The 13,858-nt window shown below is 42.4% G+C and overlaps 1 protein-coding gene across 1 annotated transcript in view; it reads left to right on the forward strand.

The window, feature by feature from the left end:
* Nucleotides 1-3,582: 3,582 nt before the first annotated feature.
* Nucleotides 3,583-13,858, forward strand: part of plekhd1 (pleckstrin homology domain containing, family D (with coiled-coil domains) member 1) — a 41,586-nt gene continuing 31,310 nt past the window's right edge. Inside the window, 6 exon segments of the mRNA XM_060933184.1 lie at nucleotides 3,583-3,719; nucleotides 7,478-7,571; nucleotides 7,715-7,804; nucleotides 7,911-7,987; nucleotides 13,242-13,333; nucleotides 13,553-13,605. Coding sequence (XP_060789167.1) covers nucleotides 3,613-3,719; nucleotides 7,478-7,571; nucleotides 7,715-7,804; nucleotides 7,911-7,987; nucleotides 13,242-13,333; nucleotides 13,553-13,605 — 513 coding nt within the window. The 5' untranslated portion in view covers nucleotides 3,583-3,612.

Genomic DNA, 13,858 nt, shown 5'->3' on the forward strand with positions numbered 1-13,858 from the left:
GCACAGCTGTCAGAGCTGCTGTTAGAGAAAATTAATCAACACCATCCAACCTATCAGATCCAAGAATTCAACAGCACTGTGGTATGAAGTGCAATAGCACAGTTTTGCCATGTCTTTGTTAATTATGATGTTAAATGCAGGCCTTCCTGAAGACTCATCCCCGCTTGACATGTCCGTTTTGTGCATTCTTACTTCATAGATCGATGGGTGAAAATTAATTATTATCCTTATTGTGCAGCTATACTAAGCTAACAATGCAGAATGCAGCATGTTTATCATCTCTGTCAGGGGTTTGTTGCTTTACCGGTACTGTACTGTCCTCCTGTACTGTACTAAAAACTATACTAAGTAACTTTAAAAACGCACAATGGAATTCAACATGATATCACTTTAGATCCATGCATATATTTGAAATTTATGATATTGTATGTAATGCACACACATCTTGAAACATCGATAAAGGACATTTATTGTCAAACTCAAGAATTAATTCACAATAAAAAAATTCAAAGTGACAGTTGGTCCATGTTCGGACCGTCATGCTGGAGATTCTGGGTCTGTGTCGTCCAGGGGTCTCAGCAGCAGTGACTGAGGGGGTCAGGAATCTGTCACGGAGGTGAGCTAGCCTGATGTGCTGATCCTGAACTGGCGTCGTGACTCGAGGCTGACCAGGGCGTGGACGATCCCTGGTGCTCCCTGTCTGTCTGTAACGCTGACTCAAACGGGAAATGGTCGAATGATGAACACCGAAGTGCCGGGCGACCTCTGTCTGTGTACTTCCGGCACGCAACATCCCGATGGCCTGTTCACGTTGATTTTGGCTTAGGCGTGGCATCTTCAATAATGACAATTTTCCCATCATTTCCCCCGGGTATTTATAGGCAAGATTGTGTGTGTACAGTGTATGCAAAATTTGTTTGAAAATGAAAGCCTGTCCATGTCATTGACTACCCGAGTCATATTGTACGTTACTGAGTACAACTCCCTTAAATTCTGATTTGAGCACAGATTTGGACCTTATTCGGGCGGAACGAAGTTATTTTTCCATTGTGATATATTTCTTTTCTTCTTGAGATAAACTCAGCACGAATTCAGCAAGTTTTATCAATGTGCGTTTTTAAAGTTACTTAGTGTATATTATGATCCAGTTGTACAAATGACTTATTCATCCCTTTGCTCAGGGAGAGTGTGTGGCTCCATCCGTGCATCTGGACCTTAAGCCGAACCAGTTTCCTCGTCCCTGCTGATGAAAAGCTTCCCCGTGATGTGATTCTACCACCACCATGCTTCACTGTGAGAATGGTGCTCTCAGGATGATTTGCAGTGTTGCTTTTCCATCCGTGTGCCAAAGCAAAAAGGTCTCATCAGACAAGAGAACCTTTTTCCTATGTTTCCCAAGTCTCCAACATGCTCCATCTCCAAATTAAAATGACTACTGTGGATTTTTCTTACCTTTATTTTGTCATCTATTCTGTGCTTTCCTGATAGAATCAGATCTCTGTTGGGAGGACAGAAGTACGAGTGACAGATATGGAAGATGGGAATGCCTAAGGATTCCAGTTTCCATGTTATTCCATCACAGACTTATTTGGTGAACTAGCTTGTGTCGCTTGTCGCCTGAATGATTAATCCATGTCGTACTTTTGTAGGACTAAGGAAGCTGGCTACGTTTGATCCATGGATATGTGGTATCTGTAATGCAGGATTGAACACAAGGAAGCAGGCAGGTCTTAGTTTCTGCTGAATGATCGCATCAAGTGCTCTTAGATCTGCACCATATATTCAGGATAAATGAGCTGTGATGGCTTACCTGTCTGTCCATAATGTGCCTCAGTGAAAAACAGCGAGTGTATAATGCTGTGAACCTGACGTGCAGAAAGGCAAGGCAAGGCAAGTTTATTTGTATAGCGCATTTCATACACACAGGCAATTCAATGTGCTTCACAAAAAATAAAAGCATAAGAACAGTAACAAAGAATTAAAATAAAAGTAAATCATTAAAATCCAAGATTAAAAAGAAATTAAAATAAAGAAAGTAAAATCAAAATTAAAAGAAATTATATTAAAGGAAATTAATTACACTTTAGGTAAAAATGAATCAAGTGAAAGCATCTGAAAACAGCTTTGTCTTGAGCCTGGATTTAAAACTAACAACAGTAGGAGCATTTTTGATATCATCTGGAAGTTGGTTCCAAAGCTTAGCAGCATAGCAACTAAAGGCTGCTTCACCACACTTCGTTTTGGCAGCTGGTATTACTAGCAAGTTTTTCTCTTGTGATCTTAGAGACCTAGTTGGTGCATATAATTGAAACATATCCAGTAGGTAGCTGGGTCCCATCCCATTTAATGTTTTAAATAGAAGAAGTAATGCTTTAAAGTCAATTCTATAGCTCACTGGGAGCCAGTGCAGAGACCTTAGGATTGGAGTGATATGGACGACCCTTTTTGTTCTTGTAAGAACCCTTGCTGCTGCATTTTGGATTAGTTGAAGCTCTTTGATGGTCTTTTTTGGAAGACCTGTGAAAAGGCTATTGCAGTAATCAACCCTACTGGAGATGAAAGCATGAATAAGTTTTTCTAGATCATGTTTTGACATGAGACCCCTGCGTTTAGAAATGTTTTTTAGGTGATAGAATGCAGACTTTTTTACCACTTTCATATGACTGTTGAAGTTAAGTTCGCTGTCAATAAGGACACCAAGGTTTTTGACAGTATCCTTTGCTTTAAGCCCCTTAGTTTCAAGAACAGTGGCAATCCTAAGCCTTTCCTCCTTTTTGCCAAATATAATTGCTTCAGTTTTATCTGCGTTCAGCTGAAGAAAATTGTGAGACATCCATTTGTTAATTTGGTCAATGCATCTATGAAGAGACTCAAGAGGGGTATAGTCATTAGGTGACATAGCTAAGTAAAGCTGAGTGTCATCTGCATAGCTATGGAAGTTTATTGAGTTATTCTTAATAATTTGTCCAAGTGGGAGCATATAAAGGTTGAATAATAATGGTCCCAGGATTGAGCCCTGGGGAACCCCACAGTTCAAGGACACGGGTGATGAACTGTGGCCTCCAATGGCCACATAAAAAAATCTTTGTTGTAGGTAAGATTTTAACCAGTTGATTACTATACCAGTAAATCCAACCCAATGCTCCAGTCGATGTAACAGTATGGAATGATCGACCGTGTCAAATGCAGCACTTAAGTCTAAAAGAAAGCCTTAATGCAGATTAATGCACTGTGAAAGTGGACCATTGGCTCTTTTCTAGGAAGTACAAGTGTTTCTTTTGTCGGACTGATTAAGCCAAGATGACTATTGCAAGAAATCTAAATAAGCGTCATACGAGACGTCTATTGACCATCTCTCAGATTTAGAAACTCCGCCATGCACTGCTCTCTCTCTCTCTCTCTCTCTCTCTCCTGCTCTTCTGCTTTAACGTATCTGATGCCTCTATTGACATCCACATCATTCTGCCTTGTTGAGTTATTGGAAGTTCCCTAATTGACTTTGTGTGCGTGTGTGTGCTTGCTTTCGACTCGCTCCTGCTAATGTTAACCCCTCCACCCACTTCTTTGCAAAGGACAGCCGTGTTTATCTCTTCCAAACCTTCCTGGATCTCCATGGAGCAGCCAGACTCGAGCGTCCCAGTCATAAGCAGTAAAGTGCAGCTTCATGGAGTGTTGTGGAAAAGAGCCTCCGGAAGACCATCAGCCAAATGGGCTCGAAGGTATAGTGGGGATCTCATCTCACCTTCTGCTGAGATAAGGGGTTTGGTTTATTACTATTTTACAGTCTGTACTGGTTTTAAATGCTTGATGTCCTGAAAGTTTGAATAAATATCGGCGTTTGGATGATGTTTGTATTGATACCTACTGGTTAATTTACAGATTTTATTCTCCTGATAGTAAAACCACGATAGGTTTATTCCTCGAGATGATGAGTCATGCAGTAGGAAGTATTGCGCACACATTCAGTGTTTGCAGTCCATCTGAGAAAAGAGTAAAGGAGAACGTACAGTACACATCATTATCACTTGTACAGTATAGTGCCTGAAGTGCATTACTGATCCTGGTGCTTTTAATTCTGCAACAAAAAAATATGAGATATGCGATTTATAATCTAGACTGTAACAATTAATATGCAGATGAACAATATGAATAATTTAAAAAAAAAACAATATTTTCAGATTCACATCACTTTTTATTGGAGACCAAAATCTTAATATGCTTCATACAGATTAAACAGGTTGCATTATAAAGCATCTTTAATAAAGGAATCACAGTCAGTCACTGATTTAATGATGTTCCTGAGAAACGGCAAATTCGTCTGTCCTGAAGTAACCTGAAAAACTTAGTGACTCTGGAAACAACTTCCATGAATAAACATCGCCGTATTAATGATTACAAACGAGTATCAGACAAAAGTCACTGTGAATGAGTTCTTACTGTAGAAATGATCGTGTATTAAATTGAGTGCGTACATACTATAAGCTAGTAATTAGAATAACAATCAGCACAATTGTCAGAGCTGCAATTATAGAAAATGAAGCAATTCTGATAAATCATTAACAAGAATTCAGCAGCACGGTAGTAGAAATGCCCAAATGAATGGCAAATTATAGCTAGAATAGAAATAGAACATAAATGATACTATATATACACACTACCATTCAAAAGTTTGGGGTCACTTTGAAATGTCCTTATTTTTGAAAGAAAAGCACTGTTCTTTTCAATGAAGATCACTTTAAACTAATCAGAAATCCACTCTATGCATTGCTAATGTGGTAAATGACTATTCTAGCTGCAAATGTCTGGTTTTTGGTGCAATATCTCCATAGGTGTATAGAGGCCCATTTCCAGCAACTCTCACTCCAGTGTTCTAATGGTACAATGTGTTTGCTCATTGCCTCAGAAGGCTAATGGATGATTAGAAAACCCTTGTACAATCATGTTAGCACAGCTGAAAACAGTTGAGCTCTTTAGAGAAGCTATAAAACTGACCTTCCTTTGAGCAGATTGAGGCTACGTTTACATTAGACCGTATCTGTCTTGTTTTCTTCGCGGATGCACTGTCCGTTTACATTAAACCGCCTGGAAACGCCGGGAAACGGGAATCCGCCAGCGTCCACGTATTCAATCCAGATCGTGTCAGCTCCGGTGCTGTGTAAACATTCAGAATACGCGGATACGCTGTGCTGAGCTCTAGCTGGCGTCTCATTGGACAACGTCACTGTGACATCCACCTTCCTGATTCGCTGGCATTGGTCATGTGACGCGACTGCTGAAAAACGGCGCCGACTTCCGCCTTGTATCACCTTTCATTAAAGAGTATAAAAGTATGAAAATACTGCAAATACTGATGCAAATACTGCCCATTGTGTAGTTATGATTGTCTTTAGGCTTGCCATCCTTCCACTTGCAAGTAGTAAGTGATATGCGCTGGGATCACACACACAGCGGCTCAGTCCCGAATCACAGCTTGTTCACTTCACTCGCGCGCTCTGTGAGCTGCGCAGGGCCGGAGTGCGCACCCTCCAGAGGGCACTCGCTGTTCAGGGCGGAGTGATTTGGAGCGCAGGATGCCTGCGGAGCCGAGCATATCCGTGTATTGGTACTGCTGTGTGCACGCGAATCGTGTATTGCTGTTGCTGTGTGCACACTAATCGTTTTAAAAACGTTAATCTGATGATCCGCTGATACGGTCTAATGTAAACATGGGCTGAGTTTCTGGAGCATCACATTTGTGGGGTCGATTAAATGCTCAAAATGGCCAGAAAAATGTCTTGACTATATTTTCTATTCATTTTACAACTTATGGTGGTAAATAAAAGTGTGACTTTTCATGAAAAACACAAAATTGTCTGGGTGACCCCAAACTTTTGAACGGTAGTGTGTGTGTGTGTGTGTATATATATATGGACACAAGTGTTTTACTGTAAAATATGCCACTTGTATTTTTCATCCGAGCTCCATCCAGGACATGGAGAACCAAAACTGTGACAAATCTCTATGACACTCGTGAGGAAATTGATGAATAGGTTTTTTTTATAAATTTGGGGAATTTTTGTTTGTGAATGTTTCAATCTAATAAAAATAATTATATGGGCGGCACGGTGGTGTAGTGGTTAGCGCTGTCGCCTCACAGCAAGAAGGTCCAGGTTCGAACCCCGTGGCCGGCGAGGGCCTTTCTGTGTGGAGTTTGCATGTTCTCCCCGTGTCCGTGTGGGTTTCCTCCGGGTGCTCCGGTTTCCCCCACAGTCCAAAGACATGCAGTTAGGTTGACGTGGGGCGGCCTTGGGCTGAGGTGCCCTTGAGCGAGGTATCGAACCCCTGACTGCTCCCCAGGCGCTCTGGTGTGGCTGCCCACTGCTCTGGGTGTGTGTGTGTGTTCACTGCTTCAGATGGGTTAAATGCAGAGGATGAATTTCACTGTGCTTGAAGTGTGCATGTGACAAATAAAGGTTTCTTCTTCTGAAAATCACACATTGGCTGCAATATATGACATTTATCTTCTTGTGTTAAAAAACTCCCATTTTTCATACAAAATACATCGCGGATCTGAGTGACATATTTCCTGATATTTCACTCCGATGATGTCACTCCCAGTGTTTTACCGCTGACTTGACGCATGTTGTCAAAATGGCAAGCCGGTTCAAAATTAAAATTCTTTTCATTAACTTGCGTTTTTTTTTTGTAGATGTGTCCATATAGTATAAATAACACTACATGGTGGGACGAAGATATGAAGTTTATCTTCTTATGTTGAAAAATATTTTCACTCGTTCGCTTTGCTCACTCATGAGTATGTTCACCACTCGAAGATAAACTCCATATCTTCGTGCCACCATGTGATATGCTTTATATTTGTTATTCCATGAAATCGAGTCGTACATGAGCTGATAGCTGCTATAATCCATGTACAATGAGATGGAGTGGAATAACTGTTTTATTCTATCCACATTCACTGGATTCTGAGAAACGGAGCATTTTTTATTTTTTGCAAATTCAATGAATAAAACTTTATACAAAACGTCCGACAAAATCATTTCCCCTTAGAACGTAAACAAACTGCTGAAATGACAGGTGAAATTTGTGGAAAATGCGATAATAATTCTTGAAAAATAAAAAAAAGAAATGTTCTTACCATCAAATACTTTCATTCCATATTTTGTTGCTTTTTTTGTGGTTTTGTTTTCAAGTAGAGTTCGTATTTCGTCCTCGGTTGGTTCAGCAACACGCGCCGCCATTTTGTTTTTCTCCACTCATGGTATATGAGCTGATATCCTAGTAGTAGAGTAGCCAATCAGAGTGTGCGATTGCTCATATCCAGTGAATGTGAATAAAATAAATAAGTAAATAAATAATATATTCCCCCTCTAAAAATGTTGGGTAACAAACCTATTTAGTTACCTAAATAAATTTAACAAAATTAATGCAGCATTTGGCCTGTTTTTTTTTTTTGTCTTTTTTTTTTAAATTTGAACAGATTCTTCATTATCAAAGACAGCTTCCTGCTCTACTATGCTGAGAATGAGAAAAGAAACTTTGAAACTAACAGATACTTCAATATTCATCCAAAGGTAAGCGTCTCAGATATCCACTCTGAAATCCAAATCCAAAATGCGAAGAGCAACTGGTCCGAAAATTGTATTATTTTCTTCTTCTCTTCAGCTTGAAGTCTGTTTCTTTTTTGCTGTCTCACACACTCCTGTTATTTTAACAGGGAGTTATCCCTCTGGGCGGATGTGTGGTCGAGCCAAAGGAGGAACAGGGCATGCCTTTTGCAATGGTTCTCAACCATGAGGATTTTAATGTATGATCCATTCTTCTGTTCACCTCAGGCTACTAAAAAAAAATACCAGACAAGACATTGTCCAGCTTTTTGCTATTAACTTTTTTTTTTAAATCATCCTTTACAGGGCGACATTGTATTAGCAGCCGAGTCGGAGTCAGAGCAGAGCCAATGGCTGGAGATGCTGGAGGAGTCAGGAAAAGTGTGAGCTTAAGTACTTAAGTGCATCCAGTTAAGTGCAAAGGTTTGCATACCTTGAGGACAAATTAATCTTCAGTGAGTGCTGCACTGGATCTGGAGCCTATCCCAAGTGGCGAAAAAAAAACAAGGCATTTATTTTATAAAAGCACAACGTTTTGTGCAATTCATCAATTCCCACTCATTAGTTAACTCTCCTGTAACACCACAACTACCAGCATCGTTGTGCACAAGATGTTATTTTTGCACGTCTTTTCAAACTGTTGCTCATGCTGTATAACAGGAGCACGCTCAGAGGAAAGCGCTATCTACCCTCTTCCACATACATGAGCTCAAAGGTACTTGCGATTGGCTAGTGTTGCTCTAAATAACAGAGAAGAAACAGGAATGCCGTCACACCCACCCAAACAGTACAGTCCCTTTTTACCTCTTGACTTTCAAGCCCAAAACGAGATATAGTGTATAACTTGAGTGCATTGGGTTGATGCATTGAGTTTCTGTGCATGGTTTTCCTGTATCCAGGTGGGATTCCAGTGCAGTGTGTTCTCTGGTATCCTCCTAAAAAGATACTAACATTGGCTTCAAAAATGTCTGTCCAGTGTGTAGTCTTGCATCATGCCCAGTCAGGGGCGCAGATACGTTTTTTGAACTGGGGGGGACAAAAAACTGGGGGGGACAAAAAACTGGGGGGGACAAAGCTGCCAGCAAACCAACCCCAACCCCAATATGCCTGTCAAACTTGTTGTGGGTAACCATAGCAACCAAGCTCGAGCCTGTGCAGTGTGCGCAGCTCAACCAACCGAATATCAGTCTTTGTTTTGTTTTATGTGAGTTGTTGCAACTATGTATACACTGCTGTGCACCTCAATAAACCGAATGGTAATTAGTCTTTTGATTTTTCCGTGAGGTTTGCCTTATGCAAAGAAAGACAGCATAGACGTTTTTTCCTCCCTACCGAACGAGGTGAATTTAAATCTGGGTGGGACGAATCCCACCCGTCCCACCCTCTATCTGCGCCCGTATGCCCAGTGTTCGTCTAGATCCACTGTGACCCTGACATTACATTACATAGCATTTGTACGCCACTCTTATCCAGGGCAACGTACAACGAGTGCTAAAGTCAGATACAAGAAGTGCTGAACTTCTAGACAAGAAAGTTCAAGTGCAAACTGAACAAGTGACAGAATAACACCAAGTGTAATATTCTGTTGAAGTACCAATACTCAAACAGCCAAGGAAGCAAACCGTACACAGCCTGGGTTGGTCGAGACCGAAATGCAGTTACACAGTGGGCAGGGAAGAAAGGGAGAGGTGCAGCCTGAAGAGGTGAGTCTTCAGTCTGTGCTTGAAGGTGGTCAGGGAGTTGGCAGTTCTGACCTCAATGGGAAGGTCATTCCACCAACGGGGAGCCAGGACAGACAGTAGTCTTGAGCGGGCTGGGCAGAAGTGGAGAGGAGGAGGGGCCAGGCGACCAGTAGTTGTGGAGCATAGGGATCTGGCTGGCATGTAGGGGTGGATCAGAGTCTGGAAGTATGCTGGCCCTAACCCCTTGACATCCTGGGAAGCGAGCACCACTGTTAAATTTGATACAAGCTGTAATAGGTAACCAGTGCAGATCAGCAAGCAGAGGGGTGACATGGGAAGAACGAGGGAGGTTGTAGACCAGGTGAGCTGCAGTGTTCTGCATGAGCTGCAGGGGACTGATGGCAGAAGCTGGAAGGCCAGCAAGGAGAGAGTTACAGTAGTCCAAGTGGGACAGGATCAGTGCTTGGACCAGGAGCTGATTAGAGTAGCTGGTGAGGAAAGGGTGGATCCTTTGGATGTTGTAGAGAAGGAATCTACATGTCTGGGTTACTGCTTTATATCGTTTTCTATGAAGTCTATCAAAGACAACTCTATGGGAACTTACCAAGATTAACCACTATAATTAGGCAGTGTCGTCTTGCCCTTGCAGGCCATGTGATGCGACATGTGGAACATGCAAGTTCTTTCCTCTTCTGGGAACCCAAGGAGAAACAAAGAATTGGTCATCCCCCATCATTCTTCAGAGACTACCTCTGAAGGATGTCATTGAAAACTAGAAAAAGCACTCAGAGAGTGCAGACCTCCGCCAAGAATCCTTTAAAAAAATCCGGGATCCAGAAGGTGATCCGGATCACTGCCAAAATTTAATGGATTGTTACTTGTGCCCAGTCACACCTCTGGAAAAAATTTCAGAGCAATCCGTTCATTACTTTTTTCCGTAATGTTGCTAACAGACAAACCAACCAACAAACAAACCAACGCTACCGAAAACATAACCACCTTGGCAGAGATAATGATTCTGGCCTTGATGGTGAGGAGCTGTTGGTGGCAATGAAGGATCAAAGTTGTTGGTGAAAGGATTTCATATTGTCACTGACTGTTGTTGGATGACAGTAAGTAGGAGTTCCTGCAGTGATGTTTGCTGAGGAGGAGAGTCTGTCATCGAACACTGTCCCTAGGTTCTTTGTGCTGGGTGAAGGTGACCTAGATATGTCCCCCAGGGAGATAACGATGTCCAAGGGTGGAAAGGATGGAGCAGGAATGTGAATCACCTCTGTCTTGCCTGGTTTGAGCTTCAGGTGATGGTTGTCCAGAAGAAAGTCAAGTTTATTTGTATAGCGCTTTTAACAATAAACATTGTCACAAAGCAGCTTTACAGAATTTGAACGACTTAAAATATGAGCTAATTTTATCCCTAATGTATCCCCAATGAGCACGCCTGTGGCGACGGTGGCAAGGAAAAACTCCCTCAGATGACATGAGGAAGAAACCTCGAGAGGAACCAGACTCAAAAGGGAACCCATCCCCATCCGGGCAACAACAGACAACATGACTATAACATTAACAACATAAAGTCAGCTTTGTTGATGCTATAAACCCCCCACTGACGGAAATCCAAGCGCAAAACCGTTCACGACAACCGCAGTCCCAAAGTCAGCAAGTCAATTGCAGTCCTAAAGTCAGCAAGTCAACTGCAGTCCCCAGCCAAAAAAGCACCACTGCAAGAGTCCAGAGCGTCCTCCAGGTGCGACCCCCAACTGTCCACATGGGGCCGCCCTCCACAGGAGCGATGCAATAAGACTCCAACCAGACACGGGGCACCAGGATGGATCAGGCAGGTCCGAGGAGCAGAAGAGGTTCACCATCTCCATCCCAGGACCGACATGTAACTCAGAGGGACAGATTTGGGGGGGGGGGAGAGAAGAGAGAGAAAACACAGGTTGTTAGGTATGCCCAATGTCACCTGAATAAGGAGGAACAGTATCCATATTGCACTGAGTACAAGCAGGGACTCCGGCAACTAACTATGACAGCATAACTAAAAGGGGAGAGCCAGAAGGTAACACAGGCATGAGGGAGTCCCGGGACATAAAGCAGCAGCCACTACACCGTCAACAAACTCGAGTGAGCAAGTGAGTGGGGACTGACAGCATCCATACATCCCAGTTTACCAAAACACTCTGTCTGAGGATCCTCCAGATCTACACCTTTACCTCATAAACACCATTAACACAGGGCTTGACTAAACAGATATGTTTTCAGCCGAGACTTAAACGCTGAGACTGTGTCTGATTCCTGAACATTACTTGGAAGGCTGTTCCATATCTGTGGGGCTTTGTAAGAAAAGGCTTCGCCCCCTGATGTAGCCTTCACTATACGAGGTACCAGCAGATAACCTGCACCTTTTGATCTAAGTAGGCGTGGCGGGTCATAGAGGAGCAGAAGTTCACTCAGGTACTGTGGTGCGAGACCATTCAGTGCTTTAAAGGTCAGTAGTAGTACTTTATAATCAATAAGAGAGCACTTATTGAGTATGAATGAGTGTATGTCATGATGTACTGTATGGCCAGAAGTACTATATATGGACACCTGACCAATGACACCCACCATATATGCTTGTTGAACATATCCCACTCTTTCAGGAAGGCTTTCCACTAGATTTTGGAGCATGGCTGTTGAGATTTGCCCATTCAGCCACAAGAGCATTAATGAGGTCAGGGACTGATGTTTGACGAGGAGCCCTGACACGCAGTCAGTCTTACAATCCATCCCAAACGTGTTCAGTGGGGTTGAGGTCAGGGCTGTGTGCAGGCCACTCCAGTTCTTCTACTCCAGTCTTGGAAAACCATGTCTTCATGGAGCTTGCATTGCCATGCTGGATCAGGTTTTGGCCTCTTATTTACAGTAAAGGGAAATGTTAATGCTACGGCATAGAAAACTCTATTCGAGAATTGTGTCCTTCCAATATGGTGGTGACAACAGTTTGGGGAAGAACCACATATGGATGTGATGGTCAGGTGTCCACATACCTTTGGCTAGGTCGTCGTCTTTGGCTGTCCATCACTACCGATGATGACTGCTTCATTAGGATGTGCGGAAACGCAGATGGGCTGCAAGGCCTGCACCAGACTTATTCTCCTCTCCTAATGAAGCACCTTGCACAGTAAGGTAAGACAAACAATGTCGTGGCCCCATCATGTTGTCTCTCTGGACCTCCAGACCTGATGCCAAGTGATGCACAAAAGTGCCACAGACCTGACGGGTATGGAAGTTGCCCCACAGTGACAACTGACTTGCCAAGTGATGCCATCCATTGGGCATTTGAGTGGCTCTTCCACATGCCATTGACCCTGTTGGGTTCATCTGCCATACTGCACCGAAAAGTACCCTGCTGCCAGCACCTTATTGGTGATGTACAATTTAACCCATAGCTGGAACCCAGGCAAGTGCTACCACTCCGGGTCAGAGCGGATTAAGGGGTAACTCCACTTTCCCCAATGCTCAAGTCCTCCTGGACCTGAGACTCACCACCAGTTGTAATTTAAAGTCACACCCAGGACTAAATAAATTTGGCTAAGTAGTGTGTTCTTGGCAAACGTTTGCACTCAAATGTGTAAAGATGCATCCAAAAATCTGACTTCTCTACCAAGAACTATTTTTCTGTCATCATTGTTATTCAGAAATGCTTTTTAATCTGATTGATACACACTGAATTATACCCAAATGTTTGTGGATAAGAACTGAAATAAATCAGAATACACGGTGATGTTCAGACAGACATTTTCTTCAAATGATAACAAATCCATGCTCCAAACATACTCCGAAATTAATCGAAATGTAACTATCATTTCACAAAACTATATAACTGCGTATCCAGCTTGAAGACCAAGACATATAGCATCCTACTGATGTGTGTTGTATAATTTGTAATGATGATGTGGTGATCTATTTTCAGCACCTGGAAGAACGCCCAGCTAGGGGAAGCTATGATTGAGAGTCTGGAGGCTCAGGGACTGCAGCTGGCCAAAGAGAAACAGGAGTACCTGGGTGAGGCTTATGGATGCATCAGTATTACAGCTGAACTCGATTACGTTTCATCATAATGCGTTTGAAATGCTATCTTTTACGTTGGCTTTGCTGAAATGCTTGGGTTATCAAACCTATCCATTTCCTATCCTGCTGTCAGCAAAACCTCATGTTGGTAAAAGTAGCACAGTCTGATAACTTTTATTACAAAAGTCTCAACCTGCGCTTGTTTTGCTCCAGATAAACTCATGGAGGAGACTGAAGAACTCAGCTTACAGAGAGAACAAAAGGCGGTTAGTTATTTTAGACGTACACACACTGAGGTGACAGGGTTGGTTTTTCTTTCTTTTTTTTTTTTATAACTCAGTGTAAGTAGACACTTGTATTTGCTGTGTTTCTATGTGTTTTAAATATGTTTTATGCTGCTAAATATCTCTTATCTATCCTGTGGTTCTCAGACAAATTCTTATAATTATATGGATGCAAATTTGTCTGTTTATTAGTAATGCTCGTGTGTTGACATCCATCTGTGGATGCATAGGGAAT

This window comes from Neoarius graeffei, chromosome 11 (genome assembly GCF_027579695.1).
Source record: "Neoarius graeffei isolate fNeoGra1 chromosome 11, fNeoGra1.pri, whole genome shotgun sequence".
Lineage (NCBI taxonomy): Eukaryota > Metazoa > Chordata > Actinopteri > Siluriformes > Ariidae > Neoarius > Neoarius graeffei.